Here is a 15,851-nt window from a genome sequence, read left to right on the forward strand (position 1 = left end):
ACTGGACTTAACCATCCAGGGGTCCTTCACCTTTACCTTTTATTATTTATTGATTACATTTATATAGCACTTTTTCCTCCCAGTGTGGTGTGGCTGGTTCTCCTCCTGCTCCTCACTTTATCCCCACAACAGTCCTGTGAAGTAGGCTGAGAGGTGGTGACCAGCCCCCAAGATCACACCCCGTGAGCTTCATGGTTGGGTGGGGATTTGAACACTGATCTCCCATATCCTAGTCTGATACCACACTGGCTCTTAATTCATATATATATTTATATCCTATCATATATCACAGAATTGCAGCCGGAGAGTCTTATCTGGATTGAAGGGAAGAACAGTCCATTGTTATAAATAAATATATTGTCCCGATCCCTCCTTGCAGATAGCTGCCGCTTTGAATTTGGGGGGCGGGGGGGGTGGATGTTGGGAAATTGGACCACAAAACCTACTTTGTCACAGCTCCTGTGGCTCTCGGGTCGCATTTTCCTTTCGTTCGCCCCATTAGAATCCACTGACAGCCCTCCTTTCAGGTTTAATTGTAGGTTGTTGTTGTTTTAAGAGGTATATCAGGAAAAACCGATCTTCAGCCAAGCCAGGCCCTGACCAGCCTGGAGACGCGTTCAGGCGGCTCCCTCGTTCCTTCTCCCCCGGGGACCTTTGAGAGGCCCTGCGAGGCAGAATATTTCCGCAAGGTGTGCCGTCCTCTGACATAACCTGCTGTTATTCCTCGGGAAGGCAGGGATGTGGGCCTGCTCCAATTCCCCGCCTCCAAATACTGTGCAGACATTTTCCCCTCTGAGTGGCAAGAAAGGGGGCGCAATCTCTGGAACCCTTTTTGCTGTTCCCACAACTGTTCTGGCTTCCCCTCAGATGTGGTTTCATCTCTTCTGTTTTGGGGCCCTCTTCCATCCAGCGATGGGGTTTGGTGCTCCTCAGACGTTTACCTTTCTTGATTTTACTGCCTTATCTCTTGTAAATCGCTTTGAGGGTTTTTTTAGTGGTGTGTAAATTTTATGAAACTAACAAAGCAAAAAACTGGTCTCCTGGTGCATCAAATGTCTGGTGAACTGTGGACCGATGTTGGCATGAGGCTTGTAGAGAGAGAGGCTGGGCTCAAAAATGCCCGGAACTTTGAAAAGCACGAAATAACTGCTTCCTGTTTGTTCACCTTTTTGACCAGGTTGTCTGAACTGGTGGGCCAATGTCGATCCCAGCTGCCAGCGGTTGCTCCCCTTAGCCACGACGGGCGACGGGAACTGCCTGCTCCACACTGCATCGCTAGGTAAGACCTCCCTGCCACCAACACGGTGCATTTTAAAAGCCAGTGCGATGGGTCGCCCACACAGCGTCCCTGAGCCTTCCACAGAGCCCACAAAATAGTCCAGTAAAGAATATTTAGAATGTGGTATCGAGAAGCCACTTCAGATCTCCTAATACATAGCTTAACCGTGTGTGTTAGCACATCTATAAATGTTTATATGTACATGTAAGAATGTGTGTGCCTGTGTGTGTGTACATGCAAATATTTATTTACGTTACACGCTGTATATGTATAAGTAGGCTCTCTATCATACCTATATCCCAGCGCATGGTATATGACTGACAATCAACATTTCCAGTATCGTTGTAATGTTGCTGAGGGATGTTTGCCATCATAATAGAGAAAATGAACGTTTTCTAGGGACTCCGCTATACAGATGCAAATAAAACATTTTACATGTGCTGTAAAGTGCAGTACACAAATGTGACACTAGATGGCGGCAGTGAGCTATGCAAAATTCATTGCATTTTTCAAAACTTCTTTCTTTTAAAAGCATTTTCACAGCGTTTTTTCTATGTGTGTAGATTCCACACAGTATTGTGATATTCACATCCCAGTATTGTTCGTGCTTAATGCTTTGGGGAAATAATGTAGTGTTACATTTGTCCACCTATTTGTATTTTATGAATTTACAAGTCTTGAGACATCCTTTTTTTGGTGGGGGACGACAATGAATAAATATAAACCTACATATTTTCAAAAGAGCATTATGATTGACAGCTAACATTTTCCGCAATTTTGGAGGGTAAAAGATTCCCCCCCATCTTATAATGTATATGAAACAGAGAGAACAATTATAGCAACAGATGAAAATGATAAAAGATGGCAAACAAAACTATGAAATAGGCATGTAGAGTGAGTGCAGTTGCATGTGGGTTAAAATATTAAAAATCCAGGTAAAGAATAGTTGCATTAAACATTTCCAGCATTATTGTTCCTTAATTTTTTTTGGGGGGGGGGAGGGAATATTTATCCTCATGGAAGGCAAGGGGTGGGTGGAATTAATGAATTCATTGCATCAGCTTAAGTACCACTTGTTTGGTTTTAAAAAAATCTCTTTCCTCCCTGTAGGCATGTGGGGTTTTCACGACCGAGATCTGATGCTCCGCAAAGCCCTCTACGCCCTCATGGACAAAGGGATGGAAAGGGAGGTCCTCAAGTGGCGGTGGAGGTGGCAGCAGATGCAGCAGAACAAAGAGGTGAGGCCTGATCCTGCAGGGCCCTTGTGGTTTCCTTACGACCAGCCTCCACTGGCACCCGGCACTTCCTTGGCACCCTCCACTTCCTCAGCCCAGGATCCCATTCCTATGTCTTGGAACATAGGGATGTCCACAAATCCCAAGCGGTTTTTTATGTCTTCCTTATTGTGGGAGAAAGTTCCCTGGGAGTGGGGGTGGTTCAGGACAGAGGTTTGCACCGAATCCCCAGTCGGCCAGACTCTATTCAGCAACACGTTACAGGACAGAGTCCAGAGAGTCTGCAAGAGTACAGTTGTACCCGCAAGTCAAACGGAATCTGTTCCAGAAGTCTGTTCGACTTCCAAAACGTTCGGAAAGCAAGGTGTGGCTTCCCATTGGCTGCAGGAAGTTCCTGCAGCCAATCAGAAGCCGCATCGGACATTTGGGTTCCAAAGAACGTTCGCAAACCGGAACACTCACTTCTGGGTTTGCGGCGTTCGGAATACAAGGCACGACTGTATTTCAATTATAAAACACATTACACAGCCAAAATGCACGTCATCTGAGCTGCTTTCCCTCCCCCCAACCACCACTTGCCACCCTGTCACCCCACCATATCTCACCCAAACACAGTCCTTTGAAACACTTTGTTGTTGTTTAGTCGTTTAGTTGTGTCCGACTCTTCGTGACCCCCTGGACCAGAGCATGCCAGGCCCTCCTGTCTTCCACTGCCTCCCGCAGTTTGGTCAAACTCATGTTCGTAGCTTCGAGAACACTGTCCCACCATCCCATCCTCTGTCGTCCCCTTCTCCTTGCGCCCTCCATCTTTCCCAACATCAGGGTCTTTTCCAGGGAGTCTTCTCTTCTTATGAGGTGGCCAAAGTATTGGAGCCTCAGCTTCAGGATCTGTCCTTCCAGTGAGCACTCAGGGCTGATTTCCTTCAGAATGGAGAGGTTTGATCTTATTGCAGTCCATGGGACTCTTGAAAAACTTACTCAACCAATATATGTATATATATATTACTGGACGTGCAGAGCCCTCCTTGTACCTCACCTGGTTTTTAACTCTTAACATTCCCCCTTAACTGGCTCTTACCAGTTTTGTGGGCAGGCGTACGTGACGGTAGCCTCGCCGATAAAGGTTAACCTAAGTTGTACCTCGTTTTCCAAGCGCCGGTTATGTCCACACCAGGCTAGCTTTAGCACCGGATCCTCTCTGAGCATTCAAGAAACCCTGGACGGTTAACCTCCAGGAGCGCCCGATACCCTGCAAACTTCTTGAAAGTAGCCTCGCAGTGTGGAGAGAAGCCTTGATTTACATATCTGTTTTCCCTCTCTTCCCGTTCATCTTCCAACCACCTTAGTCTGGCCTCGTTTACACAGAAGAGGAATGGCAAAAGGAGTGGAACGAGCTGATCAAGCTGGCTTCCAGTGACCCACGCATGCACTACGGCACAAATGGAGGGAGCTGCAGAGGGTGAGTGGTATTTCCCTGCTCCCCACAGATCACACCCAAGATTGTTACACTGTGCTCTGTCCTTGAAGGCTCCCCAGAAACTTCAGGTCGTCCATAATGCAGGAGCAGGAATGTAAAGTCAAGTTAAGTAACCTTTATTGGCATCACATAAGCAGGTGGTGCTGCGGGTTAAACCACAGAGCCTAGGACTTGCCGATCAGAAGGTCGGCGGTTCGAATCTCCGCGACGGGGTGAGCTCCCGTTGCTCGGTCCCTGCTCCTGCCAACCTAGCGTTCAAAAGCACGTCAAAGTGCAAGTAGATAAATAGGTACCGCTCCAGCGGGAAGGTAAACGGTGTTTGCTAGATGCAGCTTAGTCATGCTGGCCACATGACCCGGAAGTTGTACGCCCGCTCCCTTGGCCAGTAAAGCGAGATGAGTACCGCAACCCCAGAGTCAGTCACGACTGGACCTAATGCTCAGGGGTTCCTTTACCTTTACCTTAAGAACATTCAGAATACATTTAAAATAGATAGGCCAGTGCGATCTTGTCACCACCCCAACGGCACAGTCACCCGCCAAAGGGCAGAAGAGGCGAGCAATCCTCCTCATATCTGTGGGTTTCCAGAAAGGGCAGGATCCTGTAGCATACTTTGGAAACAAAAAAATCAAATAGAGGAACTTAGCTACTGTCTTGGTGAGCTCCTGGTCTCTCCCTTGTAATAAGAAGCGCATGACCTCTGTCGCTGGTTTCCATGTTGGAATACATAGACTGTCGGTGGAGATCATCATATATTTTGCATTTAAGGGCCATGTAAGCTGGTGTTTCCACCAGGTGGCCATCGCATGGGCAGATCCTATCTTCTGCCAAACCCGCAAACCTACCCCAAAGGAGGTTAGAAGGATTAGAATTGAACCTAGCCAGCCAAAAAGCTCTTCTTTCTTGTGGATTAAACAAAAATTGTAAATAATTGAGATTAAATTCCGAGCAGGAATGGATGTGAGGGCGATCTGGCTGTAACATCTGTCACCCCATTGATCACCAGGGTTGATTTGGCTGTTCTGGCTGGCTAGGCGGTTGTCCCCTTCTTCCCTCACCGCTCCATGTGCGTCCCTCCCAAAGCTGTGCGCTTGGTGGAAGAGGACGACCATCCCAGATAGAAGGAGTGTACCATTCTTCGGTCAAGGGTATACAGTAGCCGCACTCCCCTGCTAGAGCAAGAATGTGTCTGTCTTGCATGAGCCACATTCAAGTGGGAGTGGATGCCATGAAATCCTTCTCAATAATGATCCAGATTAGATTCCAATGTATAGTTAGCAGAGTAGAAACTGAAAACACAAGCTGCAAGCTCTGATAAGCTCCTCCCACAGCTAATCACCTGCCTCAACAGAAACCCTGCCCCCTCTGACCTTTGCACAGGGAGAGCAGCTAATCAGCCACAAGAAACACACACAGGAGAAAACCCTTTTTGCTCCTTCTTCAGCCGCTGTCCTGCAAGCTCTGATAAGCTCCTCCCACAGCTAATCACCTGCCTCAACAGAAACCCTGCCCCCTCTGACCTTTGCACAGGGAGAGCAGCTAATCAGCCACAAAGAAACACACACACACAAGAAAACCCTTTTTGCTCCTTCTTCAGCTGCTGCCCTGTAAACGGCGTTTCTGTGCACTGCTCTGGTTCGCCAGAAGCGGTTTAGTCATGCTGGCCACATGACCCAGAAGCTGTGCACTGGCTCCCTCAGCCAGTAAAGTGAGATGAGCGCTGCAACCCCAGAGTTGTTCACGACTGGACTTAACTGTCAGGGGTCCTTTACCTTTACCTTTAAATGCAAAGAAAACCAAATTTGACTTTCATCTCTAACTACCACAGATATATGGTCCATGGCACACAGAGCCAATAAGAGTTCAGGTGCATGCCTGTATCTGCATTGTAATGCTCATCCAGACCCTTCTGAACCTGCTGGAAGTAATATTTGGGTGCAGATGGAAAGGTGAGTCCCACTATCTGTTGAACATGACTAGCTGCACTGAATTAAAGTCTTATTCTCCTTGTTCGGTGGATCCAATTCCTTTTTGCTGCTGCTACCACTACATGACATGTTACATCTTGGCACAGATAGATAGAGAGGGAAAGGGAGGTAAGTGTGGAATACAATTGGGTGGAAAGGGAATGAAAGAGGAAAATAAAAAAGAATTAAGTGTTCCTAAAGCAGAGATTCTTACAAGCGGGGGTTCTTGTAGTAAAGGGAGTCTCCTTACTGTCATCTAAAAAGTCTTCTTCCTCATCCTCCTTTCTCAGTCTTCGCTTGGTCTCTTCATCATAAATGAGGCCCAGCAGATTGGCTGGGCTCTCACTCTCACTATGGCAGAGTTCGTTAAGACGGATGCCAATTGCCTGCCAAGAGAAACAAAAGAAGGAAAATAATGAAGTGTTACAAAGGTAACTTAGGGTAGCAAAGCTTCACCAGAGAGCTGGAGGTTTCAAATAAAGAACATGGCCAGTGTGCTTGAAACAGTTAAAGACTGAGATTAGGGGTGTTTGCAAATTTATCAGGTGGGATTTATCAGGTGGGACTGTTCTGCGGCTTGTTCAAGGTAAAGAGGGGATCTGTAAGAGGCTGCATGAGTTGAAACAGAGAACTGTAAAGCCTCAGTGACCCTGGCATTAAAACATTGCAGACAACCATCTACTAAAAGAAAAACTATGTCTCTAAGCTTACCACATAGGGGAAACACCAGGGTGCTGAGGGGAGGTGGAGCAGCTTTGCTCAAGTCTCTACCCTGAGGAAAACAATGTGGGAAGGAGGAGATTTTCAGAGCTGAGCATACCTCTCTACGCTTAAGGAAGATATCAAGAGGTGAGAGGGCAGAGAGGGGAGTTCTGTTATGCCTAAAAGGTTAAGCTTGCAGTAAGAGAATGTTTTACACAGAAAGCAAAACTCTTTTAGTTCTTCTCAAACTAAAATCAAGTTTGGCTCCAAATCTCCTTTACTTATTTATCTGCAATTTGGCAGGTTTCTTACCCAGGGGCATCTCTCTCATGCCTGCAATTTTCAGACCAATTTGCCCACAAAACACTCAGGGAGATTCAGGGGTCCCCCCTGCTTTTTAAACAAAATTAAGCTTCAAACAGTGCCTAGCACCTGGGCTGATTTGCCCATAAATTGGCAAGCTTTATCCACTCTAGAAGGGCTGGTATGACTCCAAATCCCATCCAGTTCTGTCAAAAGGGAAAGACATAGCCTCTAAAATACCGTATTTTTTGCACCATAACACTCACTTTTTTCCTCCTAGAAAGTAAGGGGAAATGTCTGTGCGTGTTATGGAGCGAATGCCTACGGGTGGCGGGGGGGGGGATCTGCTGCAGTCGTGAGCAGAGGATCCATGGTTCCCCTTCCTTCCCTCCTCCGTGGTTACAAAGCATGGATCCACATGGATCCTCAGGATTTTTGCATTGGGCTACTCCAAACTCACTGTCAGATCACATGTCTGTGGCCACAGCATGAACCACAAAAATCATATATCCACTATTTCGTTTAGAATATTTTTTTTCTTGTTTTCCTCCTCTAAAAACTACGTGCGTGTTATGGTCTGGTGCGTGTTATAGAGCGAAAAATACGGTATTTGGTCTGAACCAAATCTGGTGGCCAGGGCACGCCTCTAATTTAAATGATCCAAAGGGTTCAAACTCCATTAGTTTCCAATTTTTAACATGTTTCTGTTTATATTGAACTGGTTCAAAATTTGAAAAGAAATAGAATAGATTATTATCATAAAACTTAACATTTATACAGTACTTTAAAATGCTCCAAGTACTTCAACATATCTTTCGATAATCCTTACGAGAGTCCCATAAGGCAGATCAGCATCATTACCCACATATTGAAGACTGAGGAACAAGCCCAGCATAGAGTGATTTGCCTTAAGGCAGAAGCAACAGTCAAACCAGGAACTCTTTTTTATTTATTAGATTTCTACCTCCCTCTGCAGGGACGCGGGTGGGGCTGTGGGTAAAACCTCAGCGCCTAGGATTTGCCAACCGCATGGTCGGCGGTTCGAATCCCTGCGGCGGGGTGAGCTCCCGTCATTCGGTCCCAGCTCCTGCCCACCTAGCAGTTCGAAAGCACCCTTAAGTGCAAGTAGATAAATAGGTACCACTTTATAGCAGGAAGGTAAATGGCGTTTCCGTGTGCTGCTCTGGTGCCGGTTCACCAGAGCAGGTTCGTCACGCTGGTCACGTGACCTGGAAGTGTCTGCGGACAGCGCTGGCTCCCGGCCTATAGAGTGAGATGAGCGCACAACCCTAGAGTCTGTCAAGACTGGCCCATACGGGCAGGGGTACCTTTACCTTTACCTCCTTCTGCAGCACACAGAAATCCCAGAATGGATCATATAACAAATTCAAATCATATTCTATGTAATCATTATATCACATAAAACAAAGTCTTATACAAATTTTCATGAGGACTTTTAAAAAACTGCAAACTGATGCAGAAACACAGCAAGCTGAAAAATGAGAAACTAAAATGAAAAATGAGAAGCTAAAATGAAAAGAACTGAATAAAGTCAAATGCAACTGTACTAAGAAGAAAAGGCTGGAATCCTCCTCTCCAGGTAAGCTTTATATGTGCAGGTGTTTTTAAAAAAGAAATTAATAAGGAAGATGGAGTTCAACTGTGCAATCCCTTTAGTCCTTCTCACCCAACTTAAACTTAAAAGTACATCTAACTGAACTGAATGAATATTCTCTCCCCACGCTGCATCCTTATCTCAGCTCCCCCCCCCCTTCCTTCATTGGCCATTTCTATCATTAGGCAGAATCAGAAGACTGTCTCAGGCTGTAGATGAAGAAAGGAGTGGTGACTGGTCCCCCACCCAGTCATTCCCAATGACAGCTCTCAGCTCACCATTACCATCCTCACCAGCTGAAACCAGTGACACTTGTTGGGCTGGGCTGGCTGGCTCTATCGCTTACTTGCCTTCTCCCAAAGCATCTCATAAAACACCACTGAGAAAGACCTTTGAAAGGCAAAGTGGCAGCCATCCAGGTCACATGTGCCAGAAGGCATTGCACATGGTACTGCTCTGCTCATGTGACGCAGGCTGGTGGTGAAGAATAAGAAGAAGAAGAGTTTGGATTTGATATCCCGCCTTTCACTCCCTTTAAGGAGTCTCAAAGCGGCTAACAATCTCCTTTCCCTTCCTCCCCCACAACAAACACTCTGTGGGGTGAGTGGGGCTGAGAGACTTCAGAGAAGTGTGACTGGCCCAAGGTCACCCAGCAGCTGCATGTGGAGGAGCGGAGACGCGAACCCGGTTCCCCAGATTACGAGACTACTGCTCTTAACCACTACACCACACTGGCTCTCACACTGGTGGAGGATAACTTCTGAAGGTGGCTACTCTGACTTCCAGGTTTCTAGCATGTACCTGTTTCCTGTTTCCAGATTGGTCTAGAAAGCAATATGGAATGTTCAGAACTAAACACAAATGTTTCTGAATAATGTTGATTATGAGAGAGAGAGAGAGAAAGAGAGAGAGAGAGAGAGAGAAAGGTTGAACTTACATCTCCCCATTGATAGAAGAGCTTGGCCGCGTTCCACTGTAACTTCTGGTTACGTTTGTTTCCCACTATTGGGGAGCGCCCACGGGAAAGACCCTTTTTAGTGATGTTCACATGGTGTCCCTTCATCCACTCTGGCCAGTTGCCACGGTTGCAGCGGTGAACGAAGCGAGCACATTCCAGGAAAAGGGCTGCTCTTGCTACCACTGGTGCCTCCTAGAATGTGTTGTGAAAATGTCATTAACAGTTTTTAAAAACCCAAACATTTCTAAAAAAAAAATGTGGTACCAATTTATATACTCAAACTGACAGGATTTAGATTTCATAATTCAGCTACAAGGTAGTTTACTGAGTCAAATATGATAGATCGTTCATGTGGTCATGCCAATTCATTAGATGACAAGGGTAGAAGTAGCCTATAATATCAATTTGGTGATGGCTTCAACCAAACAAGCAATGCCATAGTTACAGTTTCTCTTCAGTTATTTAGAGAAAAATTGTTAAGTGCTATTATTAAATATACTGATTTTGCTTTCTTAGGAGCAAGTATCCACTGAATTGAATTGCAACACCCACAGCCAGGTTGCTGATATTCCCAATGAAAGTTCTGAAGACAAGACTGCTTTTTTATATTCCTACTAAAAACCTTTAAATGGCATGTCCCTGATCTTCAGGCAGTGCCGTTTCCATGATTCTAGAGCAGGTAGTCATCACTCTTTTTTGACCAGTGGGTATATTTTAAATCTGAGAGTGCCTGGGGGTGCCAGTCTCAAAATGGCTGCCATCAGGTTTGCCAACGTGAATAAAATATTGGGGATGGGGATAGGAAACAATACCCCACATAATCAATCACATGATGTGATGCACACACACCATTTGAATGGCAATGTCCATCAACTTTTGAGATGCAGCCCCCTCAAATACTTTATTGGTGGGGTGAAGGGACCTCGGCCCCTAGGAGTTGGTTCCTATGGCTGCAATAGAAGGTGTGTGCCACAACACAAAGTGGCTGCAATGGGAAGCATGGCATAACACAATATAAGAGAGACAACCATCCCTGACAACCTTATGCTTACTATGGGAAACCAGCTATTTGCTGCTGGTCTTTATTGTGGAGATCACAGAGAGAGAGAGAGATGCTGTCGCTTCTAATAAAAACAGGTAGCATTCCTCAGGAGTAGGAAAAATATACACCACTCTCATTGCACAGAAATCACTTAGAAGGTACCTGCACATTTTGCCCCATAAGTTACTTTCTAGAAGGGCTACAACAGTTGTATAACTGTTGCAAGGATTTTAAAAGGTACCAGTGACCAATTCAGATAGTCCAAGAATTGACAGACGCAGCAATTGGAGAAAAGGAAAGTGAGGTTTATTGCTGAGCAATAATTGACCCAGTGGAACTTTTTCCAAAAGACTGGGCCCTGAGCCCTATTGCCCAGGGGCTTTTATACCTGAGTACATACATCACAGATCATGACATAATAAGATACAATTGTGAACGGCAGCAAAATAAGCTAATGAGCGCATACAAGCCTTGCTCCTGACCGTACAAAGAGTTCTCTCCCAACTTCTGCTTTTTAGTTTGAACACCAGTCCGACCTATCCCCCAGATTTATAGCAAGGAATAGAAACTTAGGGTAAAGAGGAACTTTGGCTGTTGAGCTCCTACGGACCATCTGCTATAAGGGACATTCTGCGGTTTCCTGTTTCACTGCTCAGACCTTGTCTGGACAAGGGGGGAAATGTGCCAGCACATCAGATTTATCGCTTCCCCCTTTCTTGTTCAGTGAGATAGGGAGAGAACAAGGAGATACTGGGACAAAGTTCATTTCGGATTTCTCAGATCTAAGCAATTTGCTAGTAGGCTAAGCAGAAGCTTTCACGATTCAAACATGGATTATAAAATCACTGTAGAAATATCTGGTTATACGAATATATTGATAACTGATAACTGATTGTATGGATAACTGATTATATGAAAAGCATAAGGGTAAAATTCCTCCAGGTCCTGCTTCACAACAAAGATGAAAGTCATAATCCATGATACCTGCCTAGGGCTACCACTGGAAGCCTTGATGGGTGTCATGGCACCCAAAGGCATCAGACTGAAAATTCCTGGTCTAGAGCCTCCAGAAATAAAAGGTGCAAAGACTTTTTCATCTAGGTTGACCTGAATGCTGCAGACATTTGGATCCAATATAGTAAGCAATTCAGACTGGAGTAGTTCCTAGCTCATAAAACATTAGGCCAGTTCACCTTGGTTTGGCACTATAAGAACAAGCCATGTGCTCACATTCCCCTCTTCTTTTGATGTTCCCCATCTCAGTTCAATTAGCAACTTCCTGATTTACGGCAAACCATAGTTACTGGTGTCACAATTGCAAGTACATTTTGAAATATTCACCTTGTTTATTGTTCCTCTTATCTCTTCTTGTGATGCACATTTTAATTCAATTTTGTGCTAACTGCTGGATTGCGTTCTTCAAATATGACAGGACACTTTGCAATAAGATCTATGGGTTGTACAAAACTAAGTTTTACTCAGAGTAGACCCAGTGAAATTAATGTTACTAACATAGTCATACCCATTAATTTCAGTGGTTCTACTTGAAACTTACTTGACTACTGCCCTATGGTTTGTGGCAAATCCACAAAACGAGTAATAATAACCTCTCCACAACCTCTCCAGCTGAACCTCTCACTTGCAAAGGCTACATATTTAATTTCTTAATATGATACATCCCCAAAGTCCATTAATTAAAAAATTAGAGAGACCATTCCACAGGTATTGGCTCCAGCAGCCCTTGATTCTGCTGCAAATCCATATTTGATGAAACAGCTATGGCCCAGAAGAGATTATGTAACGGTGTATTTATTAGTTCTTAAGGTGTGACAAGATCTTCTTGTGTGTTTTTTAAACATAGACTTGTTGGTCTGATTATAAAACGTGTGTGTGTGTGTGTGTGTGTGTGTGTGTGTGTGTGTGTATCTGGGAGGGAGCCTGGTTCTATTAAAATGTTACTGTGTTGATTCTGATGACCCTGGGGTTACATCTACTTCCTCCAATGCAGACAAGAACTTGCATGCTGGGGGTCTCTCTACAGACAACCATGCCTATCACGCAGTTAGAGGAAAATCACTCAACATCAAGGTGTGCAGCCCCACTAACTCCAGATTCATACACATGTGAGTAGCACATGAATGGGGTTCTGGTTGTCTTCTAGCACCTATGTAGGGTTACTTCCCCGGCCCACAGAACCTTACCATGCAGCTGTGGGTAAAAATGAATATATTCCTTCTTTGAAATTATCCTGTCTTTCTGTCCCAATATGAGATGCTCAAGGCAATTCATAATGAGATCCAATGCAAAATGCAAAACAACAATCCACAAAAAACAACCCAACAGAATTCAATAAGACATAAAAAATGTTAATAAAAATGAAAAACAAAAACCAGCATATAACACCAATCAAATAATAAGAGAGAACAAGAGCATTGGGTGGAGGAGGGCAAGAGAACAAACTTTAAGTATCTAACAGACCAAATGCCTGTCCGGACAAAAACGTTTTCAGCTGGGAATGGAAAGTCTGAATGCTATAGTGGAAGCCAAATGAATATTCCAGGGCAGGGCATTCCTTCATGGCAAAAGGTGCCTTAGGAGACATTCCCACCAAACCAGCCTCAAATGCAAACAGGTCCTGAAGCAAGTCCATATTCTACTTTGTTCTATTCATTATATATACATATTGTATTTTTATGCTGTGAAACGGCCTGAGACCTACGGATGAAGGATAGAATACAAATTTACTAAGTAAATAGCAACAGCAACAATAAGACTGCAGAGAGCCACCAGGCTCACCTGGTCAGATTCTGAGTGTTCATGTGCCAAGCAGTTTGCTGTTGCTTAGTGGGAGAGAGGGGCATGGAACAGAAGAGTACATTTAGAAGACAACCTTGAGTTCAAAACTGAGAAAAACTACTGTAGAGCATGAGGGATGAGGGAACCTGTGGTCTTCCAAATGTTGTTGGACTACAAAACCCATCATCCTTGAGCATGGTCATGCAAGCTTGGGCTGAGAAGTCCAACAACATATGGATGGCCATGGGTTCCCCGAGTTCTAAATCAGGTTTTCCCAGCCACTGGACAAAGTGTTTTAATAAATGTGCTTGGAACTGGTCCAGCACCTTCATGTGCAAATAGCACATTTGGGGGGTGTTTTGGGGTGACATAATGCAGGGAGCATCTACTCCCATGCCGTGCCCCTGATCAGAATTCCCATGGTTCATTTTCCTAAAGAAATAGGTATGTGCAGTTCTAAGCATGCCAAGTTAAACATGCTTTAAACTGTAAGCTACGGTTTGTCCCTGGTCTGCTCAAAAGGAGTTCATTGCCTGGCAACAAGGCCCTTAGTTCTTGATTGCATAATTAATTCCTGCAGGATCTTATGCCTAAAGAGATCTCTCAAGTCAAAAGGACTTGTGATGCAAATTCCTGTTGACCCATCCTTACACGTAAAGCAAGTGTTATAAGCATTGTCCTCAGAGAAAATTAGCATGCTGAATGTCAAGGTATTATGAAAATACCCTGCAATAGCTTACCTTACACCCAGAGCAATCTGAAGAAGCAGCGAGAGAAAGATGAAGATGTGTGACAGAATGGGTAAGGATGGATTCACACCACAGAGAAACACACCACAAATGAGGAGAAATGAATCAGCCAGGAGATGCATAGCTGAAAAGAACCACAGGTTACCACTCCACTCATGGTCAACAACAGAAAGCAAAACATCGCCACAAAGTTCTAACAAGATGGGCACTTTCTTTGAAATTCTGCTTACAAAATGGCCTCCCCACTTCCTCCATTACAGTTCTTTCGCTGCTTTTAAATATGGCAAGATAAAACAAAGGCAAAACTGAACTCCCAATTAAACACTTTGGACACAGGTCATCCAGTAGAGCATGAGACTCTTTATCTCAGGATCATGGATTTGAGCGCCACATTGGGCAAAATATTTCTGCACTGCAAGGGGTTGGACTAGATGACCCTTGTGGACCCTTCCAAGTCTACCATTCTATGAGTCTAGGTGCAGGGCAGGCCTAAGCACTGTGGGAAGGAGGGACAGCAGTTTACTCAGCCCTAGAGGTTAAGGAGAGGGAAGCAGCCCATAAGATGAAAACTGAGGTTGAATTTGAAGAATGTGCTTGAAGGTGTCTATACAAACTTATTTCCCTGTATCTTTTTGGCGTGCCCATGTGCAATTTGCAGCAATTGCCGGAGAAGAAGCAGTGTTCTGAACAGTTACCTGCCACTCGCCCAGGCCCAGAGAGGGTGCTTGTAATTTGAAACTCTTAATACTTGCAAATTGAGAAACAGGGATGTTTGCCTACCCATGCAACATGCTTACTTGAGAACTACAAATCTCATCATCCCTTAGTCCCTTGCTGGTATTGTCTAACCCCGGGCAAGAAAAACCACATGACACAGAATCCATCGGATAGACGGGGTAGTGGGAGCCTGTACAGTTTCACAAGTTTCACAAGTACAGTTTCACAAGTTTCCTAAAAAGGCATGAGCCAGGCTCCAGACAAAATGGGAATGGGGATGGGTGCATAAATGCTAGTTGTCATTTGTGTATGCATGCGATATACTGGCTGTAAACCAAGCCAAGCCACAATAATACCTATGGAGCTTAAACAAAGAGACCTTAAGAAGCTATCAATCAATTTTCAAAACAGACAAGACCTTTTATTTGGCAAGGGGAGCGGGGGTGGTATGTGACCTGTTTGTACCTGGTCCAAACAAATAGTGCTTGGGCTCTGGGGCAGGGAGGCTATTTGGATGGATGAAAGTCATTTTACTGATTCTGCAGCCCCTCTCGCCTCACTCCCCACTTTATATATGGAAGAAGATATGCAGCTTTGAAGTTGTGATGGTATGTAGGCCCTTAGAAATGAGGCTCTGCAAAGACTAAAAAAAGGATTCCAGGAACAGAGCCCCCCCACTTTAAATGTTTTAATTGATTTTTTAAAATACTGTATGCTGAGAAATAATACTGGTTGAAGTGAGCAAAGAAGCGCCAGACAAAAATATAAATAAAAAACGCCCAGACCTTTGCCTACAAAGTGCAGAACAAAAGGTAAGTGTGGATAAGCCCTGAATTTTTGTTGTTGTTTAGTCGTTTAGTCGTGTCCGACTCTTTGTGACCCTGTGGACCAGAGCACGCCAGGCACTCCTGTCTTCCACTGCCTCCCGCAGTTTGGTCAGACTCATGTTTGTAGATTCGAAGACACTATCCAACCATCTCGTCCTCTGTCGTCCCCTTCTCCTTGTGCCCT

At 44.7% G+C, this 15,851-nt stretch overlaps 1 protein-coding gene and 1 long non-coding RNA gene across 2 annotated transcripts in view; one reads left to right on the forward strand and one right to left on the reverse strand.

The window, feature by feature from the left end:
• Positions 1 to 15,851, reverse strand: part of UNC80 (unc-80 homolog, NALCN channel complex subunit) — a 162,193-nt gene that overhangs the window by 98,268 nt on the left and 48,074 nt on the right. The window contains exons 19-21 of the mRNA XM_081879748.1: positions 14,115 to 14,223; positions 9,516 to 9,728; positions 6,209 to 6,344 (exon numbers count right to left, since the gene is read on the reverse strand). Of these exons, the coding sequence (XP_081735874.1) occupies positions 6,209 to 6,344; positions 9,516 to 9,728; positions 14,115 to 14,223 (458 nt within the window). The remainder of the gene's footprint in view (positions 1 to 6,208; positions 6,345 to 9,515; positions 9,729 to 14,114; positions 14,224 to 15,851) is intronic.
• Positions 1,066 to 4,209, forward strand: LOC309331076. Its single transcript, XR_014151723.1, has 3 exons — positions 1,066 to 1,279; positions 2,390 to 2,517; positions 3,861 to 4,209. It is a non-coding gene; the product is annotated as an uncharacterized lncRNA (long non-coding RNA).

The sequence above is a fragment of the Podarcis erhardii genome (genome assembly GCF_964252035.2).
Source record: "Podarcis erhardii genome assembly, chromosome: 1".
In the NCBI taxonomy this organism is placed as follows: Eukaryota; Metazoa; Chordata; class Lepidosauria; order Squamata; family Lacertidae; genus Podarcis; species Podarcis erhardii.